General features: G+C 40.2%; 1 protein-coding gene across 1 annotated transcript in view; it reads left to right on the top strand.

Moving 5' to 3' along the window:
• The window catches only part of LOC120538130, a 35,570-nt gene extending 14,556 nt beyond the window's left edge, over positions 1-21,014 (top strand). The window contains exons 7-12 of the mRNA XM_039767564.1: positions 1,474-1,524; positions 4,148-4,222; positions 9,784-9,951; positions 11,821-11,976; positions 20,716-20,910; positions 20,992-21,014. Of these exons, the coding sequence (XP_039623498.1) occupies positions 1,474-1,524; positions 4,148-4,222; positions 9,784-9,951; positions 11,821-11,976; positions 20,716-20,910; positions 20,992-21,014 (668 nt within the window). The remainder of the gene's footprint in view (positions 1-1,473; positions 1,525-4,147; positions 4,223-9,783; positions 9,952-11,820; positions 11,977-20,715; positions 20,911-20,991) is intronic.
• The last annotated feature ends 345 nt before the right edge of the window (positions 21,015-21,359 follow it).

The following is a 21,359-nucleotide window of genomic DNA, read 5'->3' as shown; positions in this document are numbered from 1 at the left end:
AGGAGCTACAAGGAGTCTCTTCTTATAAACCTGGAGGTTAGATTATCTGTAGGGTGTGTTGGTTAGGGGGCGCCAGAGAACCCCAAACACGAAGACACAATACAGTCCAGGGTTCAAATCAAAAGGTGTTTATTATAGAAATACCTTGTAAATGAAGCACAAAACCCACTAGCACAAGTTATGTCTCCTTCCCCTCTCTCACCACTGCACTGCCCTCGTCGAGTGTTGCTTTCCTTCCTCCCATCTCTAACTCACCTGGACAAGGCAGTGTGGTCTTGTTTATTGAAGACCCAGGAGTACTTTGGTGTCACATGGAAGTCCCATGTAACAGGGAGTACATTTCCCTGCAGCGCCCTCTTGTGGCACTCAAGAGCCCCAGCAAGGCTGCGCTGCCAGACTACAATTCCCAGCATTCCCTGCTGGTTCCCAAATGGGCGCCAGTATCGAGGCCATCTAGCGACTGGGGGGAATAAACATCTCCCAGAGACAGTCCTTCCCTGTCCTCCTCTTCTATTCTGGCCAGGGAAGGAGGAGGAAGTTGGGAGCATGCACTGATGAGAGATGCTACAAATATGTCTGCTCATTTGCCTAAGGCTTCCCATCTAGGTAAGGAACAGTCTTCTCTCTTGGTTGGGATCTCCGTCCATCCATTAGGGAAGTCTTGTCTAGGTGCGATATCCTTCCCTCTCTTGGCTGGGATGCCTTCCTGTCCACTTGGGGCCTCCCACTTGGGTAAGGTACCTTCGCGACTCACTTTTGCATGCAATTATTTATTTTATAATTGTCATCTTATTCATTTCACTTTGGCACAGATGGTATTCCATATGTATAGGGAGGTGTTGCTCATGAGCTTTCCATTGATTCATAATTTACTTAGCCGGTGATAGGCAGTTTTAGGGTTGCAGGTAACCAGAGCCTTCATGAATAGTTTTAGCTCAAAGCAAAAACCAGCACAGCATTTCTTTATTTTTGACCCCAACCTGCCACCCAGACCCACCATCACTCACTTTTTTTATATTAATTTAGAGCTGCTCTTTAAACTGTCCTTAATGTGAAAATTATACTAATTAAAAAGTTATAAAATGGTTATTTTGACCCCTGGTTTCCTTGAATTTTCTACCTTAGTCGATATATGATTTACTCAGCAACCGTCTAAACACAATATTTGTATTCTTTTATGACAAGGCTTAGGTCAATAATTAAAATTCATCTTCTTACACCACTTATCGAGAGCAGGATCATAATGAAGCTGGAGCCTATCCTAGCAATCACAAGGCTGGAACAACACCTAGACAGTCAACTGCAGGGTGAACACACACACACACATCAGGGCCAATTTAGCAATGGCAGTTCACCCAGATGGACACAAGAACAGAGAGAACCCGACAGTTGAACCCCAGTCTCCTTATTGCAAGGCAGCAGCGCTTCCACTGAACCACCGGATAACCAAAAATGTGTCTGTTTATTTTGCAGGTAATTGCACTCAAAGCCCACATATGCAAATTGTAGAAATACAGATAACAGGTATGAAATTTATGTCTCTAATTTTTATCTGTCAGGGTTTTAAAGGAAATTGCAATGTTTCCTACTTACTCTATTTATGTATCTTTGCTTAGTAATCTCTTCCACAGAGACACAGTTTGATTTAGTTGTTTTGAGACCGCATATCTCTATGGAGAGGGTGAGCGTGGGGGCCAGTCAATGGTATCAATTCCTTCATCCTCCAGGAACTGCCTGCGTACTTTCACCACATGAGGCCAGGCATTGTCGTGCACCAGGAGAAACCCAGGACCCACTGCACCAGCATAGGGTCTGACAATGGGTCCAAGGATTTCATCCTGATACCTAATGGCAGTCAAGGTGCCGTTGTCTAGCATGTAGAGGTCTGTGCGTCCCTCCATGGATATGCCTCCCCAGACCATCTCTGACCCACCACCAAACGATGTTACAGGCAGCATAACGTTTTCCACGGCTTCTCCAGACCCTTTCACGTCTGTCACATGTGCTCAGGGCGAACTTGTTCTCATCTATGAAAAGCACAGGGCACCAGTGGTGAACCTGCCAATTCTGGTATTCTGTGGTAAATGCCAATTGAGCTCCACAGTGCCGGGCAGTGAGCTCAGGGCCTACTTGAGGACCTCAGGCCACTGTCATGAAGTCTTGTTTCTGATTGTTTGTTTGGTCAGAGATATTCATACCAGTGGCCTGCTGGAGGTCATTTTGTAGGCTCTGGCAGTGCTCATCCTGTTCCTCCATGGCCAAAGGAGCAGATACCGGTGGATCCTGCTGATGGGTTAAGGACCATCTACGAGGGGTTCTGTCCAGCTCTCCTAGAGTAACTGTCTGTCTGTCTCCTGGACTCTCCTCCATGCCCTTGAGACTGTGCTGGGAGACACAGCAAACCTTCTGGCAATGCCAAAAATTGATTTGCCTGCCATTCTCCAGAAGTTGGACTACCTGTGTCACCTCTGTAGGGTCCAGGTATGGCCTCATGCTACCAGTAATGACACTGACCATAGTTAAATGCAAAACGAGTGAAAAAACAGATGAGTAGTGGGTTGTCTCATTGTTGCCCCTCTAGTGCACCAAAGCAGCTGAAACTGATTAACAACCCCCTCTGCTGACCAGATCAATATGCAAGAAGTTTCATTGACTTGATGCTATACTCGGATTAAAAAGTGGTCCTTGAATTTTTTTGAGCAGCATATTAAGATGACCACTTTGAGTGTTCCAAAGAATTTGATCCTGTAGGAGGTGGAAGAGATGAAGCAGAAATAGACGGCCATGTTGGTCTTTGTGTATCATTTAATCTGTCCCTTGTGTCCCTTTAAAATCAATTCTAGTAAAGGATGTGATAAATGGACAACAGTAACTACCCCCATTTTTGTATTGTGACCCTCTAAACTCTTCCAGACTTCCACAGTTTTTATTCAAAGGCCTGTTTATGGGTCCAGCACACATGACTACTATTTCTTCCATACACAAGCTATCTGAATGACACAGCTCTATGACTGATTGACTGACTTTAGAGGGCACACAGGCTCTTCGTGTCCAGAATGGTTGGAGCTTTCGCAGGTTTTATTGTCATCTCTGCTCCACACTGTGCAGTTTATACAGTATTGCTTCTTCAATTCAATTATCAACATAACCTAAAAACTCATGTGAAGAGTTTTAGACTTCAGGTCTGATGGACAAATTCATCTTCACTTAAGTTTATAGTTTTGTCGTGCTGTACTTTTGTCAGTACCGTTATTTCTCCATCTTTTTACTTTTGGCAGCTTTAAACAGTTTGTACTAATAATCAACTGACCAGTGTAAAAACCCAGGTGTCAAACAGAGTTGGGGATCCACAACAGAGCTCCCCTGTGCCATATGTTCATCCATCCATCCATCCATCCATTATCCAGCTCGCTATATCCTAACTACAGGGTCATGGGGGTCTGCCAGAGCCAATACCAGCCAACACAGGGCACAAGGCCGGAAACAAATCCTGAGCACGGCACAAACCCACCGCAGACCGTATGTTCATAAGAAAGAGTAAGAAGAGGATGAAAGGTTATGCTTTAGATACACCAGACTGTCTTGGTCACACACATGTCCTGATCAGCTCCATGTCATAAACCCTGGAGACAGGAAGGGGTCCGGCTTCTAGCCAGTTGGAGGCAAGTTCAAAGATATCCTTCTAGCTCAAAGTCCTCCAGAGGACAAGCAGTTCACTCTGTGGTAAAATCTCAGTGTCTTTTCCTATTGTCCCTTTGAAATTGGCACCTGTAAGGTTTGTGACATGCCCAGGAATATGACACCAGAAAACACAACTTTGTGGTAGTGCTAGCTTATTCTTAATACCATATTCACTTGGCTTCTCCTTTTAATAAATCTCAAAATATTTTTATGTATTGTCTAATATTGTGTTAATATTTATTTAAACATTAGTTTGTCCTATTCAAAATAATTTGTTTTATACTGTATGTGCCATAAATATTGTGAGTATTTTCCCAACCTGACTTGTTCTGTTTGAAATGGACTTAATTTTGGGGTGAACAACTGAGTGGCAAAGTAGCTTTAGATCTTCATAAGCAGTATAACGGATGTCCTGAAGTTTCGTCTGCACCCACACAAGCTTTTCTCTGTTCTCTCTCATATTCAGATGTGAGGCACATTGACAACAATGAGGAATTGACCAACAGTGACCGTTCTCTTGCCTCCAGTCCAGCTTTAATAAGTGAGTCTCATTATCATCTTCTAATTACAACTTGGTAGTGAACCTTAAACATAATTTGGAAAAGCTCCCACACCCCCCTACCCATTGTTTGTGGTGCTTAAATCACACGGCCCCAGCATCAAACAGTGTTAGATAAGATTACATCAGGGTAACACATAGGGTATCAGCATTAACTTGCATAAACATTCACATGTGCAGATTTTAAATGGGGACTGCATACATCTGACAATGAACACGACAACAAGTACTATACAGGAGTGAACGGCATCTAATAATGATGATACTATATACACAAATTTCACATTTTTCCTACTGATCACCTGTTTCAGTTCAAAAGAAATTACACTTTCCTGTAAAATTGTGTTTTGTAACAACCAACATCACAACAATCAACAGTACAGAGTAACGGGGATTGTAGAAGAGAAGTAGAAAAGAGAGTGCAGGCCGGTTGGAATGGGTAGAGAAGAGTGTCAGGAGTGATTTGTGACAGATTGGTATCAGCAAGAGTGAAAGGGAAGGTCTACAGGACAGTAGTGAGACCAGCTATGTTATAGGGGTTGGAGACGGTGGCACTGACCAGAAAGCAGGAGACAGAGCTGGAGATGGCAGGGTTAAAGATGCTAAGATATGCATTGAGTGTCACAAAGATGGATAGGATTAGAAATGAGGACATTAGAGGGTCGGCTCAAGTTGGATGTTTGGGAGACAAAGTCAGAGAGGCGAGATTGTGTTGGTTTGGACATGTGCAGAGAAGAGATGCTGGGTATATTGGGAGAAGGACGCTAAGAATAGAGCTGCCAAGCAAGAGGAAAAGAGGAAGGCCTAAGAGAAGGTTTATGGATGTGGTGAGAGATGACATGCAGGTGATGAGTGTAACAGAACAAGATGCAGAGGACAGAAAGATATGGAAGAAGATGATCTGCTGTGGTGACCCCTAACAGGAGCAGCCAAAAGAAGAAGACTGACAAACAGCAAAAGCCATGTGACTAGGAAAAGCAGAAATTGAATATTTTAATCATAGACAATTGTGTGTCACCTGTTCAAGGATAAGCAGCTCCAGTCACCTAATATTATTATTTGAAAGATACCTTTATCCATGGCAACTTACAGCGTCTAAGATACAATTGGTTACATTACTTTTCCTTTTTCAGTAAGAGCAAAGGCAAGTGAAGTGACGTGTTCATGGTCACACAGCGTCCGTAGTGGAATATAAACTCATAGCCTCTGGGGCTGAAAGCTTTAACCACTACACTCCACTGCCTGACAATACTTTTAAACTTTGACAAAACTCCTACAAATATTGTGTACAGAAAAGCACTTAGTGAGTTAGATTGTACTTCTGATATACCTGATTAACCGACAGCACTGTAACTGAAGGATATTGTCTTACAAAATTTCAGGTAACATATATAAAGCCAAACATTTTAACATAAGGTTAATGATTACATTAATTAAACTAGTGCTGGGCAACGACTAAAATATTTAATCGTGATTAATCGCATGATTGTCTGTGATTAATGGCAGATAATCACAACAATCACATTGTTATGCGCAAAATTCAATAATGGTAGTGTACTGCATGTATTTGGTTTGCAAACGCTTTAAACAAATAAGCTACTTTTTAACAACAGTATTCCCTTTACATTGTAGCAGTTAAAATATTTCTTATAAATCTCAACTTAAACATTAATGTAATCAAATCAAATATAAAACCAAAGCTATTTGCCACTGCCAGGGCATTAACATTTTATCTAGTTTGTCATAGAAAAACAAGTTACCCTCAGAGTCCAGAGCGACGATCATAACTTTATAACAGGCATGTTCTGAGCAACAGTAATTTAACATTTCTAAATCTGTTTTCTTTTTTTATCTGAACAGATACGAGCAGAAACATTTTCTTTTATCAGGGGGCAGCATCAACAGTCCATGTTCAGTAGCAACTCTTTGAGGGCTAATTTCATTTCCAAAAAACTCAGTTTTCTGAAAAGCACACAAAGCAATGGTTTCACACATAAATCAACATAAAACGTCTGCTGCTGCCTGTTGTGCCTGCTGTCGGCACCTGTTTGCAGTTTGTGGCAGCGGTGGCTCCATGGCAAGCAGGAATGCACGGTGGGCTTTGTGAGACGGGTGCACGGGGGTGGCATTTGCAGTGAGACGCAATATGTTTTGTACCTGCTGTCATTGTAAGTGTCTGTCCTCCCAGGCCAGCGTTGCCATTGGTGCATCAGCTACACGAACATATTCAGCACTACGATCAGCTGGAGACCGATCAGCTGATGCCAGTACGTCACTTTCGCTTTCAATCTTCATCTCCAGATCACTTGCATCAAAATCAGAGTCCGATTGAGAGACAATACGAAAAAAGTCATCCACGGGTTATTTTGCTTTGAGCATTCACTTTGGTGTCTCTCCACCTGCCATTTTAGAAGCTGTCTGCTCTTCACTACTCATACACAAGCAGGGAATCGAGGTCAGATCAACAAAGCTAACATTCCTTCTAGCAAAAGCATATCGAAAAGCGCTGTAACAAGAAGATCACTGATCTCTATCGATCGCTAGCGAGACTGAGGCTTTCACAATAATAATAATAATAATAATAATAATAATAATAACAAAGACTGCGTTAATGTGCGTAAAATAATTGTCGATTGTGAGAGTTAATTAATTGATGCGTTAACACCCTAATAATGTGTTAACTTGCCCAGCCCTGAATTAAACAAAATATTATCTTATTAGAGTTGCTCTTACAGTAAGTGTTCGTTAACTGAACACTCTCTCTTCACAAGCTTCAGTTAGTCCAGAATTCTGCAGCACGTATCATCACTGGAATCCCATCTTTTCACCATATTACTCTGGTCTTGCAGCAGCTTCATTGGCTCCCGATCAAGTTTCGTATTGATTTTAAGATTCTGCTACTAACTTTTAAGGCCATCCATAACCTCGCACCTCCATATCTGTCTGACCTTCTACATGTTGCCATTCCATCCCGTAACCTTCCTCTTCCTCCACCCATCTGACCGTTCCTCCCGCCCGTCTAACCACCATGGGGAGCAGAGCTTTCAGCCGTTCTGCTCCCAAGCACTGGAACTCATTACCTGCGGATCTCTGAAATATCAAATCATATTCATCTTTCAAATGTAAACTTAAAACACATTTGTTTAAAATGGCTTTTTCTTCTTCCTCCTAATTATAGTGGTTTTGTTTAGTTTTAATTTTTAGATTTTCTGATGTTTTAAGTTGTTTATAATTGTGTTTTTTATTTATTTATTTATTTATTGTTTGTTTGTTCGGTGTCCTTGAGTTCTCTGAAAGGCGCCTTGTATAAATAAAATGTATTATTATTATTATTAACTGTTGATGGTTATTAGTAATGAGCAAAACAGACAAGTTTTGATCCCCACAAATGCAATTCTTTGGAAGAATTTAATAGTTTGTTTCTTTTTTTGGAGGGAGGGGGGCACAGAATATGGCTGTTAATGCCTCATTCACACTTCCGTGTTTACCTGTGCTCTTTACTACAGCTGTGTAACGCAAGTACATACCAGTATTGCATAGCAGTGAAAAGAGAACAGGCAGATGCATGTCGAATTAATGTATGCAAACTTCCAGAGTGGAACTAAACACCTTTCTTCTTCTGTCAGTGGCAACAATTTTACTAGAAATAAAACATTTGTAGGCAAATCAAAACACTGAGTTTCACTGCAAATTCAGATTTGCATGAATCAGTTTGTATATGTATATACACATGTTTTGTAAGGAGGCAATTGACCAGACCATCTGGTTCACTACCCTCTTCGGTTCAATTCCACAATAACATAGGCCACATGGTGAAGTTTATAACTTAGTATATTATGATGGTCTGGTATTAGATCATAACAACATAAGATGAATATAAGAAATTAGACAAATGAGAGGAGACCATTCACTCCATCAGGCTCAATTGTTTAGCAAATAGATAAGCTATGCTAATATCTCATCCAGGTACTTCTTAAAGGTGGTCATGGTTTCTGCTTCAGCCACATGTCTCAGTAGTTTGTTCCAGATGTCGTCAACTGTTTGCGTAAAGAAGTGCTTCCTGACTTCAATCCTAAATGTAGTTCCTCTTAATTTCCAATGGTGTCCTCGAGTATGTTACTTTTAAATTGAAAAATGTCTGCTGAATCTACTTTATCAATACCTTTGACAATTTTGGCAACCTGAATTTGGCCCCCACGCTGTCTCTTCTAGTTGAGACTAATCAGTTTTAACTCTCCGAGTCTATCACTGAGTTGGACGTGTCCATAAGTCCCATGACGTACCTGGTTGCTCTCCTGTGCACAGCTTCAAGTGCTGCTCTGTTTATCTTGTAACATGTTGACCAGAGCTGCGTACAATACTCCATATGTGGTCTCAATAGTGTGTTATATAGTTTGAGCATAACAGTTGTTACAATATAACGTAACATTTTATTTACCTTTTTAATAGCATCTGTACATTGCTTAGGTGATGAAAATATTGTGTCAACGTAAGGGGCATAGGAATCATTAGCTTTCCAAACATCGCAATGTAACATGAGTGACACTAGAGGGCGCTGTCACTCCTCAGGCCCCACAGACAACACATCCAGACACAAGGTAAAAGTCCCAGAAATAATTTTAATTTCTTTTGTAATGTGCACAAAGCACCTCCACCTCCACAATACACAATTCAATAATCAATAATCACAATAAATCCAACTCTGGCTCCGCTTGCTGGGTTTCCCACAGTCCTTTAAATAGTCTGTGACCCGGAAGTGCTCCTGTCCTTCAGCCCACGTGATTTACAAGATTCACATTTTACTTCAGCCCAGAAGTACTTCTGTTCTTCTGTCCCCTTGACTTGGGAGTACTTCCAGGCTATAGGGAAAATAGAAATCTCGGTGTCTCCCTGCAGCGTCCTCCAATGACACCCACGGCACCCAGCAGGGCTGTGAAGTCGCGCTTCATCTCCCATGATGCCCTGCAGGAATCCGGGGCACCTCCATGCTGCAGGGAGAACTCCATTTAGTGGCCTGGATGCATTGACTGAGATAAGCTGCCGGCCATCACTCACACGTGACAATAACACAAAATGGCATTAAGTCAGGAATAGTTGCTAAAAATTGGCAAAATGTTCTTTAAAAAAATAGAAATATGTTGAATGTAACATCTCTAATAAGGGTACAGGAGACTAAAGTAGTAAACCTCCAACCTTACACCAATGGTCCATCCTTTTCTCTGCAAGGAATATCATTCCACAGCTTTAGGGCCATATGAATTAATGTCTACTCCAGGTAGTTTTATTTATACTTGGAATTTTTATAAAACATTTTGTCTTTCACAATTTGGGCTTTGGAACATATGCATTATTAAGTTCTAGTGAGTAAAGTCCTGGCAGCATTGGGTGCAAGTTGAGCACTGGTTCCTGTTATGTGCTCAGAATTCGGCAATCCAGCAATTAATAGACCTCATTGTATCACAGGTCCAGTAAGATAAGATAGAACTATTAAATGTGTTTGGCCTATAGAAAGAACCTTTTTTCTCATTTTGTACATTTTGAAGTCCCCTCGTTAACAGACAGTGACGAAGAAGCAAGCAACAGTAGCCATTTCAATCCACATTCTCAAGAACCAAGAGCTTCACGGGAACACTCTGACTCAGAGACTCCTAACATTAGCAGGCAATCGGCAGGATCTTCAGCAGTGAAAAACATCAGCCATAAACGCTCATGTAAGTTGTAAGGTTCATCTTGCTAATGCTTTATTTCTCTGATTTCCAGGACATTTTAAAATGCGCCTTTGTATGAAACATTGAAAATAAATATTTAGCAGATACCTTCAGAAGATTAGGGTGCATTGACTATACGTATTTGTTTATAATTAGCAAACAGACAAGTCAGGATATAATAAAGAATCTGGGGTAGGAAGGGAGGAACCTTGCAATTTAAAGTCCAGTATTGAGTACTTTTTCATGTTATCTTTTATAATAGTAAGTGCCAATATACAAAAACAAGATGCTGTTAGATTTATTAGCCGTAAATTAAACAATTTCTTGGTTTGGATTTGGTTTTGGTTTTTTGATATATATATATATTTTTTTTTTTACACTCAACATGTTAATGAAGATTGTTGAGATTTTTAGCTCATTGTCACAGTTAATTTTGCTTTATTTAAATAGCAAGTGTATACTGTTTGGTTGGGCCAAGGTAGAATGTTAAAAGCACCTACCATATATACTTGTGGATAAGTTCTCCAGCGAATTAAGTCAGGACTTGATTTTACAGTATAATTTCTGGTATTTTATAATGTCGGTCATATAAGTCGAATGCAGAAAACTCACGCTTACCTGAGAGAGTAACCACGGAGCTCACAGCCTTTTTTTCTATGTGGGTGTGGGAATGCGTTGTGCCTACATGACCACACGGTAATACCCGAACTATTCCAAAGCAATGTTTGCACTGATTTGTGTTGTTTGTATCTCACACCCTCATACACCTTTATTTTAAGAGCATTCCTTATCTACGATGGAGCGTTCGATCAGAAGAAAATATGAAGCAGGTTTTAAATGAAACGTCGCTGAAGTAGCGAAAGAAATGAGAAATTGTGCTGCTGCAACAAAATTTGATGCGTCTGGGAAACTGATGTGAGATTGAAGGAGGCAAATAGATGTAAAAAAAAAAAATTAAGTGTCACATTTTTGAACGGGCGTATAAGTCGGGGTCTGATTTTATGATCGATTTTTCAGGTTTCAAGACTTATACGTGAGTATATATGGTAGCTGTAAAAGAAACAATTGAAAAAATGGTCTTTATTCTACTGTAATATCACAACATCAAATGGGTTTCATTAAATTCAGGCAACAATCATCAAATGATGAATGTACGGTATACTGCCTTATTAACTGAGATTCCTGAAGTTGTAATGTCTCCAAGGTGCAGAGAAAACTTTCGGTAGAGTAGAATGGGGGTATCTCTTTAGTGGTTTGCACAAATCTGGGTTTGTTCCAGATATTGTAGCCTGAAAAAATTACTTTAATCAAGACCAGAAGTCTCTGGGCAGGTAAACAATATAAATTCAGATCATTTGAGGTTAGAACGTGGAATCAGATAAAGCTGTCCATTATCTCCAATGCTTTTTGCAATTGCTGTTGAACCACTAGCCATCAATAGTACAAAGCTCATAAAAGGGAATTAGTTATAAGGGACGGAATAGTAAAAAAAAATATCTCTCTATGCAGACAATACGATTCAGCTTATCACTAACCCAAATGTATTATTGTCCAAAATCAATCCGAAAAAAATATACTTTTTCCATTAAACTTGTTTGCACTTAATAATATGCTAGAAGGCTTTTCATCGACTGTTTCAAAACAGTTTAACTATTTGAGAGTTTCTCCCTTGTTGCATGAACAACGTCTGGTGAGCCATGAAATGGAGTAGGAGAGTTTTGGGTTGTTATTTAGTTATTCAGAAATGAATAGGTTCAATTATAATACCAACACTGCAGCTGCAGTAATACTGGTCAACATTATTAACTGTACTTGACCACAGTATGTACAAAGAACTTTTTTTTTCTCAATGTATATTTTGAAATCTGACAGTTTTTGACGATGAAGAAGCAAGCAATGGATTCCATTCCTGCTCCAGGGATCAAGAAATTTCACCTGTACTGCAACAGTCTGACTCAGAAACTCCTAATGTTGGTAGGCAATCACTACGATCTACTGTGGCAAAAAGAATCAAACTTAAATATTCAGGTAAGTGGGAATGACTTACACATTTAGCAGAAACATTTAGAAAATTAGGGTACATTGCAGCTCTTTATTATTATGTATGTTTTTAAACCTTAAGTCATCCCTAAACCCAGAATAAACTTGAAAACCATCAAAGTAATGCAAACATAGGTGTGCTTATTATCCCTGGAAGAAATAAACACAAGAAGCAACAAAGAGTGTTTCTAAAGACTATGTCACATAGACGACTCTTCCAGCAATTCTCAGTCGTAGCCTTCACTTACATTATCTTAGCGTATCGGTGGAGCTGCTGTGAAGCCAATGACTCACTCCAACTAGTCCACAAATCGCTCTAAAGTTGTTTGGGTTGCTTTACTCCTTAGTCGTAGGGGCAGGCTCTGAGTGTATGAGAGTGACAACCTTTGAATGATCATCTGGAAGTACAATTCATGAAATGCAATGACAAGTAATAAAGCCAGGGTCACATTACGTGACTTCTAGTTGTAAGGTATGTCAGACTTAACGACTAAAGTTGCTGATTTTGTCTCAGGACCATGTCAAATCAGTGAGCATGTCAGATTTACCAATTGTGTGCCGACCTATAAGCAGAAGCGTGGTCGCCCCTTTTGCAACAACCAATAATGTGCCCTGCAGCTGGTGCTGTCCAAAAAATTAACAGGTATCGTGGACTAGCTGGAGTTTGTCACTGGGCATTTCACAAGGACAAGATAGCATGCTGCAGATTTCCTCTGACTCGTTAAAATGATGTAAATGAAGGCTACGACTGTAAATCTCTGATGTTGTCGAATGTGCCATGACCTAAAGGAACGGCCATTTTTTGGACCCAACAAACAGAAGAGAAGATTGTCTGTCTGATGTCTCATGCTTTACATACCAAGAAAGAATAAAAGAGAGAGAAAAAAAATGTTCAGAGATTGCGGCTAAGGTCACCCAACTTGTTAACCCTTCATACAGCACTGGCTCCATCAGACACCACATTATTTGCTGTTACAAGCAAGGGGTGAGCACAACTGTGCTGGAAAGACAGTGCACATTTACTAAATATGATATGGCCAGAGATTTTCAGTCGTGTAAGTTGACCTGTTTTGGATCAGTTGCTGCACTCGTCAAGTATGACATACCCAACAACTAGAAGTTTTGTAATGTAACATCAGCTTAAGATAATTTGTGTCCCAGTTCAGCATCAGACCCAAGCCCTGGAATCCCTTATGTTGTCCTTTTGACCAGCCCTAAGAGGTCCTCACAACTCTGAACGTCCACTCTGTTTTAAAGAGACAATGTCTTGGTTGTTTTCCCATTACAACAGATCACGAGGCCATGTACAACACAACACATGTGACCCATCAGCCACCTGTTACACTGGGATACTCTTATTTAACTAAAAGGCACAAAGAACATTTCCTTTTCTTTAAAACAATAACAGTAACTTGACAATAAATCCCTTCTTCACTCTATTCCACTGCCACATGGAGTGTAACAATTTAGATAAGCATAACAAGAAGCAAATCTAAGTGGGAGTAATTATAATTACATTACAAACAGCAAAGCAAAATTGCAATTAATTACGTCCACCATTACAACCCACCCACCAAAATGCTATAAAACATTTGAGTTGAAGTTAAAAAATAAAATGTGAACACTGTAAATATCTAAGAAATACATTTTTATCATAGTAGAAATTACTAATTTCATTTTGTATCATTTTAATTGTCAGTCAGTCATTGTCCAACCCGCTATATCCTAACTACAGGGTTGCAGGGAGCCAATCCCAGCCAACACAGGGCACAAGGAAGGAACAAATCCCCGGGCAGGGTGCCAGCCCACTGCAGGGCACACACCCACACACCAAGCACACACTAGGGCCAATTTAGAATCGCCAATCCACCTAACCTGCATGGCTTTGGACTGTGGGAGGAAACCCATGCAGACACGGGGAGAACATGCAAACTACACGCAGGGAGGACCTGGGAAACAAACCCAGGCCTCCTTACTGCAAGGCAGCAGCGCTACTACTGCACCACCGTGCCACCCCATTTTAATTGTTGTTGTTTTTATTATGTTAATGCTGATGCCAATTTATTGTGTTTTTTTTTTTTGGATGCCAATATTTCCTGTATTATTTTCCTGCCAGCAGCCATACTTATTGTACTAACAATGGCTGCAGCTGATCACCTCGGAGTGACACGATGCCATGTGGGCACAAAGTGTGATATTATAAAAGATGGCACAATGCACACTCCCGCATCTCTGAGTATAACACAAGCTAAAGATTTTAGTTTAAGGTTGATTTTTTGACAATGCATTGTATTTTACTCATTTTTTATTTCCAGCTTATCTTCTATCATTCTTTTAATAAACTATGCTAATTTAATTGGGCTAACATCCCTTAACTTAATTCCTTTATCAAATGACCTGAAAATAAATGCAAAATTCCACTTACTCTCATCTTCCTCATTTGATCTAATCTCTTCACTTGAACTTCCACTACTTTCTTTTCTTGTTCCTTTTAGCTAACCAACCTTCATCTCCTTCCTACTTTATTTCAGTTAAACAAATATATTTCATAAGACTTCAGGTGTAATCTTGGACTAGAACCTCATAAAAAATATTTCTTTTTTACAACTTCAGAATGGCAAACCCTGCTTTCCTCCCAGCCCACTTTCAAAACATCCCTTTCTCTTGACTGTACTTCTTCTTTTTTATTAGTAATCACACCTCAACTCAATGGATTCTTGCCCTTTATATCTCTCTTTTAGGCATCTTACCGGCTCACTGTTGTCACACTAGTTGTAATTCTTATGTGACTCTGGCTGGCTTGCTGGTTTTATAGACCCTCCTGCAGCTGGCTCTGAAGCTGATCCTTTGTATGATGCCATCTTCAGGCTAATGCAACTTATCAACACTGTTACAATTTGATGCTTTTCTCATCAAAGAGCATGGCCTCATTTCAAACTTTTTTGGAATTTTCTAAACATGTCCCTGCTCATTTATTTGTCTTGCTTTTTTAATATAACAGTTTTTAGTTTGATTCCTCATTGATCCAGGATCTTGGGTTCAAATCTTGTGCTAGGTGTCTTTTCTTTGCATTTTCTTGATTTCCTTCTGCAGATGGTCTTGTTAGGCTGAATAGAAATTCCAAATTGGCCTGGTAAGTGTGAGGGGCTCTGGTACCATGTCTGGTGTTGGTTCCTGCCTTCTACTCAGTGCTGTCAAAATCTGCCACCCTCCCAGTCAACATGAACTGGAGTAAACTGGTCTCAGATGGTTATGTAGATTTGATTATCTATACTAATAAAAGGCAAAGCCCTCACTGACTGACTCATTCACTCACTCACTCACAGTTGGGCAGGTTTCATTTCGAAATTCTACGCATAACGGTCATAACTGGAACCTAATTTCGTCCATATACTGTAATAGCCTGCAGCTCGGTCGCCATGTGAGGCGGAGTTGCGTCTTGCATCATCACGCCTCCCACATAATTGAGTGCCTGCCCATATAAGGTCAATATTCGTGAGTGAAGGACTGTGCTTAGCATATTCATAAGTGCAGCTACAACGGAAACCCTCCCTCAGTGAAAGTGCGAGAGAAACTTTTAAGTGCCGCAAGATCGCACAAGATATTCGTGTGATACAAGTTTAATCCGATGGTTGTGCTGTTTCCAGACATGTATTTTCGTATTAAAGCATTTAACCAATCACATTTCAGCCATCATTTGTTGCCAGGCAGAGAGGCCTTGACAATCCGTTCTGCAGGCCCTCTAACACAGAATAAATGTTGATTAAACTGTTGCTTCAACCAATCAGATTTTGAGTTGGTGTCAGTAGGGCCCTCTAGCAGGCGTACGACAACGTCACCGTATTCAGACCCATTGATTGGATAGAAGACGATATGAGGAACTCTACGAGGCCATTGAATGCACCGCAAACGCTCCAAGTGAAAGATCATCGCGTGCACTAAGGCCAACTCCATGGCAGGATTCTGGACAATATTATTTGCCAGACACAGACCAGATTTCAAGACCACAAAAACCTCATGTTTGTCACACTCCTCGACACCCAGAAGTTTCGGGAATACAAGAAAAATATCCCGCATGCAGCCTTCTCCAGTTTAACACAAGAGCCACGCAGCAGTTTTTGATCTGTCTTGGCTAAAAACAGAACTAACTGTAATGTATGCCATGGATGATTTTGCAGGAAAATCTCCCACTGATTTCCTTGACTTCCTTCATCAGAAAATTCTGAATGAGAGCATGAGGCAGCTGTACACATTGGTATATTTGGCGGTGACCATTCCCGTGTACACTGCTTCTGTCGAGCGGACATTTTCAGCCCTAAGGCGAATTAAAATTTATGCCAGAAATACGACAGGGCAGGTTCGACTTTCAGCATTAGCTTTGATGGCGATAGAAAGGGACTTTTTGATGGAACTGAAGCGCACGGATAATCTGTACGACAGAGTAATTGAACTGTTTTTGAGGAAAGAGAGGAGGATGGATTTTGTTTACAAATAATCCGAAGTTTTGGTGAGTAAAATGTTGTGATTTTCCTAAATAATATTGCAACTTTATGAGTTATTATTGATGTTTTTTATGTCTATTGCGGCTGTAGCTGCAATAGAAAGGAACTTGTTCAGCCCTATGTTGGTCTATTCAATAAAGGCATTTATTGTGGCTACAGGAGTTATCTATCTGCGATGCAGCGGCTCTTTATACTGTATTTCTGCATATTAAGATGGTTTTTATAACCATAAATGAGTTTTTGAGGGGCGGGTTGATTCAGACAGAGCACTACTGAAGGCCTAGGTGTGAAATGCACGGTCTGCCACTGGACCAGATGATACGTAAATCTGATGAACATTACAACCCGAAAATAAACGACACTGTAGAGAGGTTCAGATTATACTTCTCCCAGTGCGTCTCTCTAAATCCTCCGTGCGGGAACATTATCATAAGGTTTAACAATCTTATTGCGTAGTGAACACTTTGATGAATGAAACCTGTTATCTTTACAACGGTTGACAAACACGGAATGTAACTTCAAAACAACACGTCCTCCAAATACGAACCTGATTGAAAGAAATAATGATAATCAAATCCTTGATGACAGCAACATTCATAACACTCATAAAACAATCACATTGACAATCAGGTTATGTTATTTTTAAAATGTTTCCTTTTCTTTTTCATAACTTCTTTAACACACTACTTCTCCGCTGCGAAGCGCAGGTATTTTGCTATATATATATATATATATATATACACACTCACCTAAAGGATTATTAGGAACACCATACTAATACGTTGTTTGACCCCCTTTCGCCTTCAGAAGTGGCCTTAATTCTACGTGGCATTGATTCAACAAGGTGCTGAAAGCATTCTTTAGAAATGTTGGCCCATATTGATAGGATAGCATCTTGCAGTTGATGGAGATTTGTGGGATGCACATCCAGGGCACGAAGCTCCCATTCCACCACATCCCAAAGATGCTTTATTGGTTTGAGATCTGGTGACTGTGGGGGCCATTTTAGTACAGTGAACTCATTGTCATGTTCAAGAAACCAATTTGAAATGATTCGAGCTTTGTGACATGGTGCATTATCCTGCTGAGAGTAGCCATCAGAGGATGGGTACATGGTGGTCATGAAGGGATGGACATGGTCAGAAACAATGCTCAGGTAGCCCGTGGCATTTAAACGATGCCCAATTGGCACTAAGGGGCCTAAAGTGTGCCAAGAAAACATCCCCCACACCATTACACCACCACCACCAGCCTGCACAGTGGTAACAAGGCATGATGGATCCATGTTCTCATTCTGTTTACGCCAAATTCTGACTCTCCCATTTGAATGTCTCAACAGAAATCGAGACTCATCAGACCAGGCAACATTTTCCCAGTCTTCAACTGTCCAATTTTGGTGAGCTCGTGCAAATTGTAGCCTCTTTTTCCTATTTGTAGTGGAGATGAGTGGTACCCGGTGGGGTCTTCTGCTGTTGTAGCCCATCCACCTCAAGGTTGTGCGTGTTGTGGCTTCACAAATGCTTTGCTGCATACCTCGGTTGTAACGAGTGGTTATTTCAGTCAAAGTTGCTCTTCTATCAGCTTGAATCAGTCGGCCCATTCTCCTCTGACCTCTAGCATCAACAAGGCATTTTCGCCCACAGGACTGCCGCATACTGGATGTTTTTCCCTTTTCACAACATTCTTTGTAAACCCTACAAATGGTTGTGCGTGAAAATCCCAGTAACTGAGCAGATTGTGAAATACTCAGACCGGCCCGTCTGGCACCAACAACCATGCCACGCTCAGAATTGCTTAAATCACCTTTCTTTCCCATTCTGACATTCAGTTTGGAGTTCAGGAGATTGTCTTGACCAGGACCACACCCCTAAATGCATTGAAGCAACTGCCATGTGATTGGTTGATTAGATAATTGCATTAATGAGAAATTGAACAGGTGTTCCTAATAATCCTTTAGGTGAGTGTATATATATATATATATATATATATATATATATATATATATATATATATATATATATATATATATATATATATATATATATTTATATATATATATACCCCGATCTACATACTGTGAAATAAACGAACCACACGCCGTGGCATTAGCCGACTTGCTGACCAACCACAAGCGTTACCTGGTAGGTAACTACCCATACAGTCAGATTTGTGATTCAGACTACGAATGCCTTGAATGTAATTACCCCGATCTACATACTGTCAAATAAACTAACCAAACGCCATGGCGCAATGTAGGAGGCTTCGGTTCTGACGCCCGAGGTTCGATTCCCGAGAGGGAGTGCAGTGAGTGTGTACACCTGATGAGTCCAGAATTAGGGCGAAACACATGTTGCGTACTCTTTTGCATTATTTGACAGTAAAAACTATTTTAACCATTTATATGTGTTTATATGTGTGTATATATATCTATATATGTATATATATGTATATATATGTTAATGTATGTGTATATATATGTATATATATATATATATATATGTGTGTATGTATATATGTAGATATGTATGTATATGTATACAGTGATCCCTCGCTATATCACGCTTCGATTTTCGTGGCTTCACTTTATCGCGGATTTTAAATGTAAGCATATCTAAATATATATCACGGATTTTTCGCTGGTTCGCGGATTTCTGAGGACAATGGGTCTTTTAATTTATGGTACATGCTTCCTCAGTTTGTTTGACCAGTTCATTTCATACAAGGGACGCTATTGGCAGATGGCTTAGAAGCTACCCAATCAGAGCATGTATTACATATTAACTAAAACTCCTCAATGCTATAAGATATGCTTCCCGCGGGGTGATTGATTTTTTGCTTTACTTGTTCTCTCTCACCCTCTCTGACATTCTCTGTGCCTGATGGAGGGGGTGTGAGCAGAGGGGCTGTTTGCACAGAGGCTGTTTGCCTAGAGGATACGGACGCTCCTCTACAAAATGCCGCTTTATCGTGGTGCTTCGGCATACTTAAAAGCACGTATTGATTTTTTGACTGTTTGCTTTTATCTCGCTCTCTCTCTCTGACATTCTCTGCTCCTGACGGCGCTCCTTTGAAGAGAAGATATGTTTGCATTCTTTGAATTGTGAGAAAGAATTGTCATCTCTGTCTTGTCATGGAGCACAGTTTAAACTTTTGACTAAAGGGTGTTATTTCATGTCTAGAGGGCTCTAATAATGTTAACAGCGTGGGAGAGTTTATAAGGGCTTAAAATATATAGAAATAACCATACAAAGATATGGTTTCTACTTTGCGGATTTTCATCTATCGCGGGGGGTTCTTGAATGCAACCCCCATGATCGAGGAGGGATTACTGTATATGTATATGTGTATATATGTTTATATATATGTGTGGGTATGTAGTATGTGTGTATATATATACAGTACATGTATATATATATATGTATATGTGTATATGTATATATATGTTTATATGTGTATACAGCAACACTCATAACAGTGACAAAACAATTACATTAATAATCATGTTACGTTATTTTTAAAATGTTTCCTTTTCTTTTTCATTAATTCTTTAACATACTACTTCTCCGCTGCGAAGCGTGGGTATTTTGCTAGTCTTATATATAAACGTCTACATGTAGAATTGTGTCTGTCTGGCTGTCAGAAGTGCGAGGCTATAGCAGTGAAGCTCAAAGAGCCCGCGAGGTCGCCCCAAGTTAACAAGCTGGAAACAAACACGCTTACCCGCTGATAGATAAGGGAGGGTGAGCACGCCCGTAAAATGAAACCGCCGACTCGGTATTTCAATTTTGTTTCTGACGATTTCAATAGTTTCTAGGTGCCCGGACTTTTTACAACAAAGGGTTTTATCATTCACCAAGTTTCTGAGATACTAAATGGTGGTTGAAGTTTTAAATTGAAAAGGTGCTACTCAGATCTGAGAGTAGGTGTTCATGTAAAAGAAAGACACATTGACACAAAGCAATTGATGGGGAAGTTGGCTAATTGGCAGATCAGCACATCCACCACCCAATAGCAGCTCCTGGTGGTGATTACCACAATGCCTACACAATTTGTATAAATAGTGTGAGGAAAGGGAGAAGAGGTGAAGAATGAAAGATAAAGCACAGGGCATCACAGTCTCAAACATACTGTAACTGTAAATTATTCATTATACCTGACATCTAGAAGTTCTGGTATTTAAGGGGAAAAAACAAAAGCTTTTTTCACTGTGTTCTTTCAAATTTAGCAGAAACTGAGAGTGATGACGAAGTAAGCAATGCTGATAGTGATGACGAAGCAAGCAACAGTGGTGATGACCTTAAGAAGAAACCTAAACGTTATGGTCGGGTGTTTGACTCGGACTCTGAATCTGACACTCCTGCCATTGGCAAACACTCACTACGATCTTCTGCGGTGAAACGTTCCACCTCCAAACGTTCAGGTGAGTGGTGCAAAATTTTCCACCTATTACTAACAGGTCATGTTGAAGTCCTATCTTGTCAGCCATTATACAATATTTTAGGTAGAAACCTATACCCAAAGTGATGCAGGAAATAAAATCATATTACTAGTGACTTCCTGATATCTTTACAGCAGGAATACTGTGAGGTATGAACCAGAGAATGGACCATCTGCTTAATGATTTGAAGTCCAGTGATTGCCCTACTTTGCCAAATTTGTTAACCTCTGAATACAACCGCACATTACTTTAGTTAAGCTGATCCAGTGTAAGAAGTTGCAGCATAGAAAAGCCTTTAGCTTCTTTCGCCCCCTGCTACTTTAATACAATGTTCGGAAGATTCTGACTGGACTAGCACTTTGTGATTGATTAAACAGATATCATGATCAAATATGATATTTACAGTCAATTCAGTATGAGTTTGTACATAA

The sequence above is a fragment of the Polypterus senegalus genome, chromosome 10, assembly GCF_016835505.1.
Source record: "Polypterus senegalus isolate Bchr_013 chromosome 10, ASM1683550v1, whole genome shotgun sequence".
NCBI lineage: Eukaryota > Metazoa > Chordata > Cladistia > Polypteriformes > Polypteridae > Polypterus > Polypterus senegalus.
This window is presented reverse-complemented; position numbering and strand designations above follow the sequence as displayed.